Genomic DNA, 18,253 nt, shown 5'->3' with positions numbered 1-18,253 from the left:
GTGAAAAACAAGGCCCACCTAGCCTGTCTAGGATTCAAGCGCTTGGCCGACTCCCGGTAAATCAAATTCTTGTGGTCAGTAAGGACCTTGACTTGGTGTTTGGCTCCCTCCAACCAATGTCTCCACTCCTCAAATGCCCATTTCATGGCCAACAGTTCCCGATTCCCCACATCATAGTTACGTTCGGATGGGGAGAACTTTCGGGAAAAGAAAGCACAAGGATTCATTTTAGATGTCACAGGATCTTTTTGGGACAACACCGCTCCTGCACCAATCTCAGAAGCGTCCACCTCCACCTGAAACGGGAGTGAGACATCAGGTTGCCGCAAAACCGGAGCAGAAGTGAATCTTCGCTTCAGCTCCTGAAAGGAAGAAACAGCCTCCGGAGACCAATTCAGCACATCAGCACCCTTCCTAGTCAAATCCGTCAATGACTTGGCAATACCAGAAAAATTAGCTATAAATTTCCGATAAAAATTAGCAAAAACTTCTGGAGGGCCTTCAAAGAAGTGGGCTGAACCCAATCATAAATGGCCTGTACCTTGGCCGGATCCATTTCAATAGTTGACGGAGACAAAATAAATCCCAAAAATGAAACTCTCTGTACCCCAAAAAGGCATTTCGATCCCTTGACATACAGGGAATTCTCCCTCAAAATCCGGAACACAGTCCGAACATGTTCCACATGAGAGTCCCAATTCTTGGAGAAGATCAAAATATCATCCAGATAGATAATCAAAAATTTATCCACAAAGTCTTGGAATATATCGTTCATGAAGCACTGGAAGACAGAAGGGGCATTAGTGAGCCCAAAAGGCATCACCAGGTACTCAAAATGTCCCTCCGGAGTATTAAACGCCGTCTTCCATTCATCCCCATGCTTAATGCGAATAAGATTATACGCCCCCCTGAGGTCAAGCTTGGTAAACCAGCAAGCACTTTTAACTCTGGAGAATAGATCAGAAATCAGGGGTAACGGATACTGATATTTAATAGTAATTTTGTTGAGGGCATGATAGTCAATACAAGGCCTTAATGAACCATCCTTTTTAGCCACGAAAAAAAACCCAGCACCTAAGGGTGAAGAGGATGGTCTAATATGACCCTTCTCCAATGCCTCCTTAATATAGGATTGCATAGCCTCGTGCTCGGGTACAGATAAATTGAAAAGCCGACCCTTGGGGAATTTACACCCCGGGTTCAGCTCAATTGCACAGTCCTAACTCCTATGAGGAGGCAAAGACGCAGACTCATTCTCTCTAAATACATCATAAAAGTCAGCCAAATAGTCAGGAACATCATGCGACTGGGGAGAGGTGGAGAAAACAGGAGCATCACTAAGGGCACACCGACAACCCCAACTCACCACAGACAAAGATTTCCAATCCAGAACTGGATTATGGATTTGCAACCAGGGAAACCCCAGAACAATGGTATCATGCAAATTATGCAACACCAAAAATCTGCAATTTTCTTGATGGTCTGGGGCGACCCGCATTACCACCTGGGTCCAAAACTGAGGTTTATTCTTCACCAACGGAGTAGCATCAATACCCCTCAAAGGGATAGGCGTCCGCAGAGGTGTCATAGGAATTCCACAACGTTTAGCAAAATCCAAGTCCATCAGGTTCAGAGCTGCTCCTGAATCCACAAAAGCCTTGGCGGAAAATGTGGACAGGGAGCAGATCAGAGTAATTGCCAGAAGAAACTTAGGTTGAACACCACCCACAGAAAACGTGTGTACACAACGTTTCTCTCGTTTAGGGCAGACAGAAATGATATGCGAGGCATCTCCACAAAAAAAACACAGCTTATTACGCCTTCTGAACTCCTGACGTTGCACCCTAGGCAAAACTCTATCACATTGCATAGGTTCAGACATTTGTTCAACAGGTGGCCACATCTTTCGTGTAATTTTGCGTTCACGTAAACGCCGATCCACCTGAATGGCTAATGACATAGAATCGTCAAGACCAGAAGGAACAGGAAATCCCACCATAGTATCTTTCACAGTTTCTGACAAACCCTTCCGAAAGAGGGCTGCCAAGGCACCATCATTCCAGGTAGTAAGGACCGCCCACTTTCGGAATTTTTGACAGTACAACTCTGCCAAATCCCGACCCTGGCTTAATGCCAACAGGGTCTTTTCAGCCTGATCAATAGCATTAGGTTCATCATACAACAACCCCAAGGCTTGAAAAAATGCGTTCACATTATTCAGAATAGGATCATCTGGTTTCAAAGAAAACGCCCAATCCTGGGGATCGCCGCGCAGCAAAGAGATGACAATTTTAACCTGCTGCGCGGAGTTCCCTGACGAGTTAGGCTTCAAGGCAAAAAATAATTTACAATTATTCTTGAAATTCAAGAATTTAGACCGATCCCCAGAAAACACATCAGGAGTAGGAATCTTTGGTTCAGCAGCATGTGAATGAGCAAGATAGGCGGAAATTCCCCGCACTTCAGCAGCGAGCTGCTCCACACGATCAGACAATTGCTTCATCTCCATTGAGAGAAAAATTCCACCTATGGTCTCAGAGATATAGAGGAAAAAATATGCACACACAAAAAAAAAAATTCTGACACCTTTTCCTTTTTTTCTTTTTTCCCTTTTTTCTTTTCTTTTCTTTTACAATTCTCTCCTGCTATTGAGTACCCTAGGATCTGCGTTATGGCTGGTGATTCTGTTATGATGAGTCACCGAAGGAGGAAAAAACAAAATACCAGCTAAGTCCAGAAAAACCAGAGAGGTTGGCAGCTATCGGATTGCAGACCCCTGAACCTATCCACAACAACTAGCAGTAGCCGTGGGGGGTTCCTACGGTGCCCTAGACCCCTCGATCACAGCCGGAGAGCTAAATAGCCTAAAGACAGAAAGGGGGAAAACACTAACAGATAGAAAGATAGGTTGAGCAAATGATGGGGCCCAAGCTAACTACATAGGACAGGATAGGAAAACTGCTGTCTGCCATCCGCAAAAACCCTATCAAAATGAGCCAACTGACTGATAGGAAAAACAGGCCCTGAAGTCGCTAGGCTTCAAAAGACTATATCAGCACTCAGGTATATTCTGAAGACAGAGCAAAAGATCAACAGATCAGAGACAAAAATGGAATTCAGCTCACCCCCGGCCGGGGATGGCAGAACTCCCAACAAACAAGGCGAAACAAAAACAAAACTGAAGAGTACAAAGCAGAGCAGAAAAACTTAGCTTTGAGACGCAGGAATCAGACTGGTCTCCAAGAATCCAGCAGGAAAATCACCAGCCAGGAAGAAGGGCGTCAGCAGCCTTATATCCAGTCCTCAATTCCAGCCACCCAGTTATCATCTAGCTGCCCAGGTGTTTGGTAATCAGTCTCACTACCTTCCTTCACCAGAGGAGGGAGTTCATCAGACCTCAATGATGAAGGGAAAAATGAACTCACAACAGGTACGGCTGGCAGCAGAGCTCCTGCTGCTGCTGGGACTTGTGCTGGTCAGCTCACACTGCACATCATTGTGCTGCAAGGGAGTCCTGCCAGCCCGACCAATGTCAGCAGCCAGCTACAGGTGAGTCTGCTCTCGGCTACCGCACTCCAAGCCATAAACAAGTTTAGGAAAACTTTACTAGATGCAGTGATGGATGGATGATGCCACCTGCGGCTCCAATCCTGGGTGCAGTGTGAACATGACGATGTAGGGTGGGGGGGTTAAAGGGGGCTGCACATGATGATGTGGGGATGGGGTTAAAGGGGGACTGCACATGAAGATGTGGGGAGGGGGTTTAAAGGGAGGCTGCACATGATGATGTGGGGATGGGGTTAAAGAGGGACTGCACATGATGATGTGGGGATGGGGTTAAAGGGAGACTGCACATGAGGTGGGGATGGGGTTAAAGGGGGGCTGCGCATGATGTTGTGGGGATGGGGTTAAAGGGGGACTGCACATGATGATGTGGGGATGGGGTTAAAGGGGGGCTGCACATGATGATGTTGGGATGGGGTTAAAGAGGGACTGCACATGACGATGTGGGGAGAGGGGGTTAAAGGGGGACTGCACATGATGATTTGGGGAGGGGGTTAAAGGGGACTGCACATGGGGGGGTTAAAGGGGGACTGCACATGATGTGGGGATGGCGTTAAAGGGGGACTGCACATATGATGGGGGTTAAAGGGGGACTGCACATGATGTGGGGATGGGGTTAAAGGGGGACTGCACATGATGATGTGGGGAGGGGGTAAAAGGGAGACTGCACATATGATAGGGGGGTTAAAGGGGGACTGCACATGATGTGGGGATGGGGTTAATAGGGGACTGCACATATGATGTGGGGGTTAATGGGGGACTGCACATATGTGGGGGTTTAAAGGGGACTGCACAGATGATGTGGGGGTTATAGGGGGACTGCACATGATGTAGGGATGGGGTTAAAGGGGAACTCACATGCTGTAGGGGGTTATAGGGGGACTGCACATGATGATGGGGGTTATAGAGGGACTGCACATATGATGTGGGGATGGGGTTAAAGGGGGACTGCACATGATGACATGGGGTAAATGGGACTGCACATGGTGAAGTGGGGGGTAAAGGAGACTGCATATGATGAAGTGGGGGGAGGGGACGGGAGACTGCAAATGGTGAATTGAGTGAGGGAAGAGGGACAGCAATTGAATTGAAGGTAGGGAGTGGGGAGAGAGCAAATAATGAATTTTGAGGGTAGAGGAGTAATTGATGTATTGAATGTGGGAGTAGAGCTGTTGATAATGAATAGAGGGTGGGAGTGAGAAGACATGACAATGAATTGGGGCTGAAGGGGCATGCAAGTATAATGAGTCAGGGGAGCGGGAGGTACATAGTGGGGGGCGTTGAGTATGCAGTGACTGGTTATGAACTGGGGAAAAGAGTATAGGTGCTAATTAATTTATATATTTATTAGGTGGGTAAAGTGGCTATGCATAGCTAGAAGGGGCTCAGTGGCGTATTATAATTTATATTTGGAATGGTGGGTTGCATAATAACCAATTATGTATTAATGGTGGGTGCATATCTGTATTCAGATGTGTAGGGTAGAATAAAGGGGAAAAAGAGAGGAATGTGCTCTGGAATTCGTGCTCTAGGTAACTGTGTTATTTTATGCAGAGATGAGCCCTGGCTGGAAGAAGTTATGGCTGACTGCGCTGCATGAAAAAGAAAAGCAAAGATGAAGGACTTCATCTAGAGACGTCCCTGGTGAGTCAGTGTGTTACCTGTACACTTACACTATACACTTTGTACAGAGCTCCTGCGTATAATGTCTCCAGTGATCACTATATTATCTGTACACTGACACTGTATACAGAGTTCCTGTGTATAATGTTACTGGTGATCACTATTACCTGTACACTATATACAGAGCTCCTGTGTATAATGTCATCAGTGATCACTGTATTACCTGTACACTGATACTGTATACTATGTACAGAGCTTCTGTGTATAATGTCACTGGTGATCACTGTATTACCTGTACACTGACAGTAAATTCAGAGTTCCTGTGTATAATGTCACTTAGTATTGTGTTTTTTTTCAATTAATGATCAGTATTGTAGTATTCAGTCACTATGTGGTGGTAATATGTGGTTTGGTCACGATATGGTGGTATTTGTTCCTTGTATGTGGTATTATTTGGTCACTATGTGGTGGTAATATGTGGTCTGGTCATGGTGTGACGGCATTTGTCCCTTGTATGTTGTATTAATGGTCATTTTAAAAAAATGTATTTGACTCATTCCCTTAAAGAAAAATACATAAAAATATATTTATATTTAATAGGTTAGAGTAGAGTAGAATCCGGCCAAAAAATGTCTATGGTGTCGTGGTGGCGGCTTAAAAATTATTTTGGCCAGAACAAAAGCTGCTGGTTATGAATGTGAGCTGGTGTTTGATGGGAACTGTTAATATCTGATTGATGAGGATGTGGTGGAGAAGTTGAGTTTTTCCAAGAGTGAGCAGTGGGACTGTGGAAGGTTCGAAGTGTGGAGGCGGAGCTGGGGTGAAGTCTCAAGGGAGCCCAAAAATTTTGCCAGTATGGGGGCCCCTAAATTCCTAGTGGCAGTTCCACTTTTCTTGTCCTGTATATATACACTGCACAGTACCACTCCTCCTGTCCTGTATGTATACACTGCACAGTACTGCTCCTCCTGTCCTGTATATATACACTGCACAGTACCACCCCTCCTGTATATATACACTGCACAGTACCACTCCTCCTGTCCTGTATATATACACTGCACAGTTCCACTCCTGTCCTGTTGTTGGAGAGGCGACATTGGTCTTTGGGAGGGTTAATATTGGTTTATTATTTTCAGGAATACTATGGGAAAATAAAAAATGCTGTGTTTTTCGAACTATAAGATGCACTTTTTTCCTCCCAAAATGTGAAGGAAAATAGGGGCTGTGTCTTATAGTCTGGATGTACCGGCTCTGGCTGTGGTGGTGGAGCGGCATCAGCGGAACGGTGGGTCAAAGAGGCAGGAGCCTGTGGCTGCGGCTAACTCCTGTGCTGCTAAAGAGAAATGAATTTTCACTGCATTCCACCCCCATGGGCGTGGAGGGCAATGAATATTGATTTCTTTTTAGCATCGTGGTATGATTGGTCCCATCCTTATCCTGATATGATTGGTCCCATCCTTTCCTTGTCCTGGTATGCATGGCACCATCAGAAAAGATTAAAAAAAAAACCCCAAACATTACACTTACCTTCCCGGCGCTCCCTCGCAGCGTCCTTCTCCGTTGCCAGCAGCTGCTTTATGTTTGTAAGCAGTGCATGGTAGGGATGTCATGTGCTGCTTGCAAGCCGAAGGGCAGCTGCCGGAATACTCAGTTTTCTGCACGCAGGGACTGTGTGCGCGCATAGAGCCGTGAGTATTCATTGCTCTTCAGTAGTGCGCAGTGTCAGCCGGAGCCTTCCTGCTGCGGTTGGCGGTCACATGTGCCGATACTTAAGAGAAATGAATATCTCAAGTATCGGCACACGTGACCACTGGCACCAGCAGGAAGGCTCCAGCTGAGACTGTGCGCGCTACTGAAGAGCTAAAAATGCTCTCTGCGATGAACAGTCCCGGCGTGCAGAGAGCACTGAGTATTCCAGCAGATTCTCTTCAGCTTGAAAGCAGCGCATGACGTCCCTGCCATGCACTGCTTACAAACATAAAGCAGCTGCTGGCAATGGAGCAGGATGCTGCGAGGGAGCGCCGGGAAGGTAAGTGTAATGTTTTGTTTCTTTTTTTAATCTTTTCTGATGGGGCCATGCATACCAGGATAAAAGGATGGGACCAATCATATCAGGATAAGGATGGGGCCATGCATACCAGGATGGGAATGAGGGTGATCATTCCTGCCAGGATAAGGATAAGGTGGACCATTCCTACCAGGATATGGATGAGGAGCCATTTATACTAGGATGAGATGGGGCCCGGCATACCAGTATAGGGATGAGGGCGATCATTCCTGCCATGATAGGGATGAAGAGGCCATGCATACCATGATGGGGATGAGGAAACATGCATACCGTAAAGGGGATGAGGAGAAATGCATACCATGATGGGGATGAGGAGCCATGCAGACCAGGATAGGGATGAGGGGGCCATGCATGCCAGGATAGGGATGACGGGCCATATGTATTAGGATGGAGATGAGGGGACCATATTTACCAGGATAGGGGTGAGGGAGCCATGCCTTCCAGGATAGGGATGAGGAGCTATGTGTATCTGGATGGGGATGAGAGGACCATATTTACCAGTATAGGGGATATTAAGTACAGAATTGACCACATTTTTTGCTTCATTCCCCCCTCCTAATTTCCTCCTCTAAAACCTAGGTGCGTCTTATAGTCCGAAAAATACGGTGTGTATATTGGAAAACCCATTTAAATGAATTAAGCCAAGTAATCCCCTATCCCGAGACCTATGTAGTCGCTGCGGTCGTACCGCTGGGACCCCCATGATCCTGAGAACCGGAGCTCTAAGGTCGATCATGCGTACTGCGGTGGCATTCACACATGGCACTTCAAATAACGCCTTTAAGAGGAGTGTTGAAGGGCACGACAAAGTATAGAAAAATCCACTGATCGGGTGTTGGGGAAGTGTTATAGTATGTGGGCTGGTGGGGTTTGTGTGGCAGGGCTGTTTTTTTGTCCCAGTCCGGCCCTGGTCTCTGATACTTATGGAAACTGTCACCACGTGTACTGGAGACACTGACGTATGAACGAGGCCATAAGGAGTGCAATACATTTTCTATGTGACATCTGCCCTTTCTTCTACCTGTCATTTTTCACTTTAAATCTTGCATTCTATTCATTAACTAGAATTTGTTTAGGTCCCCATCAGACAGCACCGTGTGATAATGGACAATGAGACGTGCAGGTTAACTGGTATGCTATTTATGTGCATGGGTCCTGGAATATACATTAATGTAGACAGTGCAGCAGCCTTCACTAAACACCCCTACCATGGAGATAGGCGGGCTCTAGCCGCAGGCTTGGGGTGTCACCATGGACACGAGGGAGCGTCCTGGACAAAACCAACTGAACACAATAGAGTGGGGGCTGGGAAGATCGGGTGTCACCGTCCACAGCACAGACTCCTGGATGGAGCAGGTTCTTGGCTGCAGCACAGGTGATGTTCTCCTTGTTATATAGGACTGATGACAGTGAGGAGGCTGACATAGATGTGTCCTCTCTGAGAGACTCCTGCATCTGTTCATATTGTGCTGGTAGGAAATTGGACTTTTTTCTATTGTAGCCATGCCCTTTTGTGTTACACAGGAGCGCACTGCAGGGCTGTGATCTGAACCCAAGGCTTCCACCTGCTGGAAAACTACACTTTGCAGAATGCCCTGATAGCTGATGGGAGATGTAGTTGTGCATCAATTGAGGAGTCACAGAGATCACTGCTGCTCAAGCCGTCCCCTCCCCAAACTGCTCAAGTTTTCTTTGTATAATTATTGTCAATTCATTATGAGCTGAGAAACCCTGATTTTCAAAAGCCGTTTTGGTGATCGCAAAAGGTAAGAGATTCACAAACTTCTATTGACTATTGAGATGGACTGGAGTCCTGCTAATCGATCCCCCTATCTCCTCTCTGGTAGAGATTCTTTCTGAAAAAAAGTTTTGGGGGGATTTAGATAGAGACTTCAGTGCAGAATTTCATAAAATCTGCAGATCAAAGCACTCTTGTTTTGTCCAGTTTGAAATCAGCTTCTCTGTTCCTCCTCATTTTCAATACATTTGTTACTGTCAATGATTGCAAGAATGGTGCTCATTCAGGCTGAAGGTCCATCTCGACCAGGTTCTTCTTACAAAATTGCCTGCCCATGTATTATTGGTGTTACCTACAATGATACATTGTAATAAAGATCTACTTTGCATCCTTTGGGTGTAACATATCCATTCAGTAGAGTTATAATCTAACTCATTGGAAAGTTATGCAATGTTTCTAGTATATTCCTACAACTTCAGGGGCTTTCCTTCACATGAATGGGTTGTGTTGCAGTACCTGCACAACTTTGGGTCAGGAGTAGCTCTTTTTAGGTAAATGTGCTCATGGGCTCCTTCTTAGAAGTGCACCCATTTTGTCCTATTTCATCTATTCGGAATACTTTAACGGGGTTGCCTGGTTTACACCTCTTTTTTGAGATATCTTATGTAGCAAGTCTGAGGTAGCAGCTACCAGACACTTTTGGAACACTAGTCTGATAGCGAAAGAGTTTGCAATTCAGACTTTTTCTCCTGATGGTATTACTTGACGCATGAACTCCTATAGCCAAATCTATCACTAGGGGTCTCAGCAAAAGGACACAGTGATAAGATTATCACTGGCGTCTATTCTAACAAGAAGGGGTTGTCTAAAGTGCACCCCAAATGGAGAGTGATGACAAACGCACAGCAATCTCTCAGATCTCTCCAGCAATATTTCATCAGTTTTTATTTAATATATTTATTCTATTCTGTTTCAGATTTCACACAGAAAATGGCCTGCAAAAACCTCCTAATGTTAAGGTATAGTAATAAAACTAAGTAGCAATAAAGTCGTACAGAAAAAAGGCTATTTCTATAGAAACCTTTGATATGAATGCCTTAAAGGGAATCTATCACCCTTTTTTCTGCCTATCAGCTGCTGTCACCGGCATCAAGGGCTTATCTACAACATTCTGTAATGCTGTAGATAAGCCCCGATGTTAGCTGAAAGAGAAGAAAAATGAGTTTGATTATACTCACCCAGGGGCGTTCCGGGTCCGGTTCGGGTCTGGAGGGAATCGTGGTCCGGTCAGGCGCCTCCCATCTTGCAGCGAAGACGTTCTCTTCATTCCTGGCCGTCGCGGCTCAGGCGCAGGCGCACTGCTCTGCCATGTTGAGGGCAGAGCAGATTACTGCAGTGCGCAGGCGCCGGAAGAGGGCCTGCGCCTGCGCACTGCAGGACTCTGCTCTGCCCTCAACAAGGCAGATCAGTGCGCCTGCGCCTGAGCCACGATGGCCAGGAATGAAGAGAACGTCATTGCTGCAAGATGGGAGGCGCCTGACCGGACCGCGACTCCCTCGGGACCCAAACCGGACCCGGACCGCCCCTGGGTGAGTATAATCAAACTCATTTTTCTTCTCTTTCAGGTAACATCGGGGGCTTATCTACAGCATTACAGAATGTTGTAGATAAGCCCAATGCCGGTGGCCGCAGCTGATAGGCAAAAAAATTGATGACAGATTCCCTTTAAAGGGAGTGATCCGAAACTATCATTTATTTTAATCCTAAATGTCTGCCTATTCAATGTAATTATCTAATCTTTTTTTGTAATATAATTTAATTAAAAAGTTCCTAATGTTCCCTATCTAGATGTTTTTATTTCCTACTTCTTGTATGATGATGCTTTGTTTGAGAGACGCCAATGCATGCCAGGATATTCGAACGAGTTGTCATCAGAGGGCAGAGGATACGGTGATGTCACTTGCGGGGGCAGAGCTCGTGTCTGCTTTCTCCGTACAATGCACACTGACAGTGTGATCTCTTGCCAGCTCATTACTTAATTAAATAGATAGGCATGTAGGATTAAAATAAAGATTAGTTTTGGATGACCCCTTTAATTGTATGTGAGGTTGCATCTTATCTTTAGCATATAATTATACAAAATCTGCATAAATTAGGCTAGAATCCTAGCAATAGCGTTTCACCTCGATGCCTTACAAGTTTAGTTATTTTGTCGCAGCTGGCAGATTAAGGATTATTTTGTCACAGTTTTCTTTGATTTCCTAGGGCCGAGTTGGAAGAGCAAACAAAAGAGATCCAGAAATTGCAAAAAGAAGTGGAAAAAGCTACACAGAGCACTATAAATCAGCTGTCAGTATCTTGCCGGGAGCAATACTGCAAGCCCCCCGCTAGAAATAATCATATTATTGCTAGAGGTATGTAATGTGCCTATATGATAGGTAGTTTATTTATCAGCAGGCACTGGAACAACTTGACTGTCCTATAACACTAACCTTATTGTATATTTTCTTTATTTCTGTACTTAGAATCAGCCACTTCAAGATCAGCAGGAGACCACTCAAGTTTCTTCCCATTGGTCCCACTCCATAATTTAATATTACAAAGTTCCCCTAAAGCTGGGCAAACTGCGGACCCAGATGAGGCTAACTTTTCAAGAAAATGTAGTCTAAAGCAGGATACTTTGGCTGGAACTAGCTGTCCTGTTGGTAAACATAATGACAAGACAACCCTGGAAACATTTTCCTCATTGATAAGGGACTCACACAGGGAACTTGAACAAGTAAAGGTGAGTTTACATTAATCAATTTGCGGCATTAATCAACTGCAACTAAATATTTACCAATTGCAGTCGTTTAGTGGTCTGTCGACAAACAGACCATGGTTAGTGATGCACAATGTCCATGAGTGCGTATAGGCTGCCATTGTTCTCCGAAGTGCAGAAATTTGCGCTGGCATCGGCGGACACCTCACCTGCACGGGCGTGGTCGCCGTGGCGACCTCTGCAACCACGATCGTTACGCTCCTGCATTTCACCCAATGAACGGTAAGGTTTCTCCTTGTGGAGAGTGACATACCAGCTCTGGCTTGTCAAGTTATGGAGGCTTATTCGCCGTGCAGTGCTACTCTGGGAAAATAATATGCAAATTGCCTCTTCAGAGAGGAAGAGGACTTGAACTCTATAGCGCCACCTGTTGGTAGTAGCGACCCTACAAGTCACAATCAACCCTTTAACGAGTATTGTAATATGACTTAGGATAATAGCCAAATCAGAATCTCAATTTGCAGACACGGTGTTTCGGGCTATTGGCCCTCGTCAGTGCAAAGTATGAGAACTGATTTGGCTCGGTGAGAGGCTCTGGACTGAGGTCTAAGGGGTAAGGTTTCTCCTTGTGGTGAGTGACATATCCGCTCTGGCTTGTCAAGGTAAGGAGGCTTATTCGCCGTGCAAAGGGTTGATTGTGACTTGTAGGATTGCTACTACCAACAGGTGGCGCTATAGAGTTCAAGTCCTCTTCCTCTCTGAAGAGGCAATTTGCACCCAATGAATGAGCCTTGTGCTCGTTCATCAGGCGAGTAGCAGCTTGTTTTAACCGCTTGATATCCTTTTTGATATTTTTGCTGGTTCATTGTTAATCTGATTTATGCCTATGTTTCTTCGAAAGCAGTTTTTTAGCTACTATGCCCAACTTCATTATGTTCCTTGACCTTATGCAACCCTGATCCTTTCCCTCTTTCCCTTTTCCCCACTTCAGGAATTCCACCTTTCTCATCTACCCATCCCTATTTTTTCCTTCCCCTATACATTTGTTACTTGTTTATTTTGTTGTGTATTGTTTTGCACTTATTTCTTATATTATTTTTGTATGTTTTGTGTTCATCACATTATGTGATCTAATGTACATCCACAATGCATTTGTATGCACTTTGGTGTCCTTTATAAAGACCATTGTTTGTCGAAACGTTGGACTTTTTCTTGCTGGATCACAATATAATACTTACTTTTTGCATCAAGAATTTCTCACTCTCTTCTTTTTCGAAGCTGAGGTTTCTTTCTACAACAGGTGCACGATTATCGTTCCTAGGAGGAATGCTCGTTCATGATAGTCATGCAGTGTATGTGGACCTTCCGACATTTTAATTTTTATTTAATAGTTCATATTAAAATAAGCAACTTTGTAATATGTCTTAGCAAAGAAATCTGCTTCTTTCTTTTCCTGGACTGATATTTTCATTATCAATTTATGGATGAAATATGTAAAATTTGTATTCAGCAAAGATAAGATTTTCCCATTACTGAAAAAGGAGATGAAATTCTATGGAGAGGCAGGAGCAGGAGCAAGAGGTAGAGACCAGACATTCTGCTGCAAGTTCTCCAGAATTGACTGTTACAGTTCTCCATGTAAGTTTATGAGCACCAACTGTCACCTTCTATCTCAGAAATGGGAATGTGTGTATTCACTGAAAACAGATTTTACCGATTAATTGAAAATATTGAGAATGAATGATTGGTCCAGGTGGAGTGGTGCATTAATAGTATATAGAATCTCAATTATGTAAGGAGTTTATTTAGCCAGACTAAGCTTACTATACATAACAAACTCTGTCTTTCTCTTATCAAGCTGAAACAGCCTCATGTAAATCAGCCAACCAGTGGACTACATTTGAAACTTCAAGAGCTGATAAGAGAAAAAACATCAGACGTGGACATAAGGTGAGTTTTATAGTGTATGTACATATTATAGACAGGTATATGAAAGGCAGTGGCGTAACTACAAAGTTATGGATCCCAGTGCGAACTTTCATATGGGCCCCCCCATGCCAAAATACACGCACATCTCTGCTCCGTACACCTTGTACACGTGCGGCTCCTCTCCGTACACCTCGTACACGCGCTGCTCCGCTCCGTACACCTCGTACACATCCGGCTCCGCTCCGTACACCTCATACACACGCGGCTCCGCTCCGTACACCTCGTACACACGCAGCGCCGCTCCGTACACCTCGTACACGCCCGGCTTCGCTCCGTACGCCTTGTACACGCGCGGCTTCGCTCCGTATACCTTGTACATGCGTGGCTCCACTCCGTACACCTCGTACATGCGCGGCTCTGCTCCGTACACCTCGTACACACACGGCTCCGCTCCGTACACCTCGTACACGCGCTGCTCCGCTCCGTACACCTCGTACACATCCGGCTCCGCTCCGTACACCTCGTACACACGCGGCTCCGCTCCGTACACCTCGTACACACGCGGCGCCGCTCCGTACACCTCGTACACGCCCGGCTTCGCTCCGTACGCCTTGTACACGCGCGGCTTCGCTCCGTATACCTTGTACATGCGTGGCTCCACTCCGTACACCTCGTACATGCGCGGCTCTGCTCCGTACACCTCGTACACGCACGGCTCCACTACGCACACCTCGTACACACACGGCTCCTCTCCATACACCTCGTACACACGCGGTTCCTCTCCGTACACCTCGTACACACGTGGCTCCTCTCCGTACACCTCGTACACATGCGGCTCTGCTCCGTACACCTTGTACACACGCAACTCCACTCCGTACATCTCGTACACACACGGCTCTGCTCCGTTCACCTCGTACACACGCGGTTCCTCTCCGTACACCTCGTACACACGTGGCTCCTCTCCGTACACCTCGTACACATGCGGCTCTGCTCCGTACACCTTGTACACACGCAACTCCACTCCGTACACACATGGCTCTGCTCCGTACACACACAGCTCTGTTCCGTACATGTCGTACACACACGGCTCTGCTCCGTACACCTCGTACACACGCGGCTTCTCTCCTTATTCCTCGTACACATGCGGCTCTGCTTCGTACAGCTTGTACACACGTGGCTCCGCTCCGTACACACACGGCTCTGCTCCGTACACAAACGGCTCTGCTCCGTACATCTCGTACACACATGGCTCTGCTCCGTACACCTCGTACACACGCAGCTCCTCTCCGTACACCTCATACACACGTGGCTCCTCTCCATACACCTTGTACACACAGGGCTCCTCTACGTACACCTCGTACACACAGGGCTCCTCTCCGTACACACGCTGCTCTGCTCCGTACACCTCGTACACACATGGCTCTGCTCCGCACACACACGGCTTTGCTCTGTACACCTCGTACACACATGGCTCTGCTCTGTACACCTCGTACACACACAGCTCCATCCACCTCGTACACACATGGCTCCGCTCCGTACACCTCGCACATGTGGGGAAGGTGACTTGACGGACAGACGTGACTGGCAGTAGGAGGGGACGGTTTGTACACCAGAGACGGAGATTGACAGGATAGAAGGGTGACAGCTAGGAACGGCAGAATAGGAGGGTGTAGTACTGAGAAGTGACCACAAGATGGCAGGGGAGAGTAGTGCAGGACTATACATCAGCTTATGGCCAGGATGTGCTTAGTCATGGGGGGCGGGGATATATGAGCCCGGGAGGGAAATTCCACTGTAGGAGAGGGGATAAATAGAAGGCGAGGCTCAAGGTGAGATTAGTCCCGGGAGGAGCTCAGAAGAAAACAGGGAAGAGAGAAGAACTCGGCCAGGGGAAGGACTGAGAAGAGACAGTCAGGGTGGCGGCCCTGACCCGACCGACCGCAGGACAGACGAGGCCCCGGGGGTACCGGTTGGACGACGACCTCGGACAGGTGAAGCACTGGGGGTAGATTGGTCTAGGACTGGAACGAAGGTGCAGGTACCCAGGCCTGGAGACAGTGTGAAGAAGCTGCGGTGCGTGTTTGGTGGTCGTCAGGAGGACGACGAATAAACCGGAACTGTTACACGTGAAATCTATCTCCGCCTCGTCCTTGAGTCTCCTGGTGTCTGCGGTGTCCAAACAGGGTAAGCAGTGGTCCACTCCCCAAGCCCGGCCCGTACCACACACACACTCGGCTCCACTCTGTACACCTTGTACACACACGGCTCCGCTCCATACATCTTGTACACACACAGCTCTGCTACATTCACCCTGTAAACCCCTCTGGACCCCACACAGAAACTTTACCTCATCCAGCACCATGACAACCAGTACAGCAGAGTCCTGCAGACACGGAGGCCTCTGATTATGTGACCCCTGACTCCTCCCCTCCTGTGACCTCATCACAGGTCCAGTGCACACAGAAATTAACAGCCTAGCGGTAATTGTTGGCTATGGTGGGTCTATCTGGGAGGGTGAGGATGGGGTGCATGGCGGCTCAGTGCAGTGCAGGAAAAATAGACTCCTGGGCAAGACGCGGGGGGGTCAAAAATGGGACTGTCCCATGAGAATCCGGACGGTTGGGAGATATCATGGTCTGACCTGCCCGGCCCCTGACTCCCCCCGGGCTCAGTCGCAGTGGTGATTGCTGCAACCATGGTAGATGCGCCCCTGATGAAAGGGTATTTTATGTATAGGAGCTGCTGATTGAGGGCGTGGACATGGCAACTTAATCCATTGAATTTAGGGAATTTTTCAATCACATTATGTGTTGGATATGGACTCTGTAGGTTATATTCCTTGAATGGGAGGCAGAGGTGTAGCTATGGGTTCAGCTCAGTGGGTGGCGAAACATCTGAGTGGACCCTTAACCGGTTACCTTGATTACAACTATGGTGGCACACTGATATTACCACCAAATAGTGACATATTGTGGTAGATACCAGTCCTGCCCAGCATACAAGTGATTACAGCACAGTTATAGATGGTAACTTACAGATGACGTTCTTTCTGATGGAGTTATTCATGTTTCACGTATTTTTGGCCGAGACCGGCACAACAACTTTGCCAGCCAGGACGCCTCTTCAGAGATTACAACAAAGATGCATTTGACTGCATCATCCCCATCTATTTCCAACCAGCACAAACTCCTCATCCTGCTGTCACCCTAATGCTGAGCCGCTGCTGCTGTATGTGTCCCTGTTACTGCACCTACTGTGTGGTATAATAACGGCTCTTCTTGGTGCCCTACATAGTAATGCCACCATTGCCCCTTACATAGTCATAATGCCTCCTCTGTGCTGTCTAGATTGTAAAATTGCCCCTAGAAAACAGTGTCCACATTGCCCCTATACACAATATGGTGATCCCACAGCTCCTTTATAAAGAGTATGATGTCACCACAGCTCCCCTATTCAAAGTATGATGGGCTCACAGGTCCCCTATACACAGTATGATACTCCCACAGCTTCTGTATATGTTGTATAAAGTCCCCACTGCTTCCCCATAACAGATTTTAATGATCCCCACAGACGCCCTCACGCTGTATAATGGCCCCCACAATAGTCCCTACACAAGCCTTCAAAATGTATAAAGGCCCCCGCTTTAGCTTCCACACTGTATAATGGCCTCCTTAGTAAACCCAAAACTGTATATTGTCCCATACATTAGCCCCAAAACTGTATAATGGCCGCTACATTAACTTCCACTCCTACAAAGTATGATTGGCACTCATCTCCGCTATATATAGTATAATACCCCTACAGCTTCTCTATGCAGAGTATGAAGTCCCCACTGCTCCCCCAAAACACAGTATAATGATTCTCACAGAAGCCCTCACGTTGTATAATGGCCTCCACAATAGCCCCCACACTTGCCCTCAAACTTTATAAAGGCCCCCACACATTATCCCTCACATTAGTCCCAAAACTGCGTAATGGCCCCTACTTCAGCTTCTGCTCTTATACACTATAATGGCCCCCACATTAGCTCCTATACTGTATAATGGCCCTCGCATCAGCCTCCAAACAACTGGATAATGGCCCTCACATTATCCTTCAAACTGTATAATTGCCAATGCATAGGCCCCAAAACTGTATAATAGTCCCCACATTAGCTGCCATGTTGTATATTGGCCCCCACATTAGCCCTCAAACTGTACAATGGGCCACGCATTAGCCCCCAAACTGCATAATGTCCCTCATATTAGCTTCCAAACTCAATAATGGCCCCACAGTAAGCCCCAAACAGGATAATGGGCCCTGCGTCAGCTCATATACTGTACAGTGACCCCCACATTAGCCCCTATACTGTATAATAGGATCCACATTAGCTCCTATACTGTACAATGGGCCCCACATTAGCTCCCACATGGTATAGTGGGCTCCACATTAGCTCCCAGGCTGTATAATTGTGCCTACATTAGCTTCGACACTATATAACGAGCCCCACATTAGCTCCCACGCTTTGTAATTGTCCCCAAATTAGCTGTATAATGGGTCCCACATTATCTCACAGGCTGTAAAATTGCCC

At 46.7% G+C, this 18,253-nt stretch overlaps 1 protein-coding gene across 4 annotated transcripts in view; it reads left to right on the top strand.

The window, feature by feature from the left end:
* The window catches only part of CCDC158 (coiled-coil domain containing 158), a 222,997-nt gene that overhangs the window by 5,333 nt on the left and 199,411 nt on the right, over positions 1 to 18,253 (top strand). For 3 of the 4 annotated variants that reach the window (XM_073541919.1, XM_073541905.1, XM_073541922.1), the window contains exons 2-5: positions 9,970 to 10,012; positions 11,259 to 11,407; positions 11,519 to 11,778; positions 13,613 to 13,704. In XM_073541919.1, coding sequence (XP_073398020.1) covers positions 9,984 to 10,012; positions 11,259 to 11,407; positions 11,519 to 11,778; positions 13,613 to 13,704 — 530 coding nt within the window. In that variant the 5' untranslated portion in view covers positions 9,970 to 9,983. Of the gene's footprint in view, positions 1 to 8,565; positions 8,631 to 8,779; positions 9,022 to 9,969; positions 10,013 to 11,258; positions 11,408 to 11,518; positions 11,779 to 13,612; positions 13,705 to 18,253 lie in introns of those variants that run through there. The other variant, XM_073541912.1, reaches the window with a different exon arrangement.

This window comes from Dendrobates tinctorius, unplaced genomic scaffold, assembly GCF_039654945.1.
Source record: "Dendrobates tinctorius isolate UK_male_01 unplaced genomic scaffold, ASM3965494v1 ptg000011l, whole genome shotgun sequence".
NCBI lineage: Eukaryota > Metazoa > Chordata > Amphibia > Anura > Dendrobatidae > Dendrobates > Dendrobates tinctorius.
Note: the sequence above shows the minus strand (reverse complement) of the source record. Positions and strands in the feature narration are given on the sequence as shown.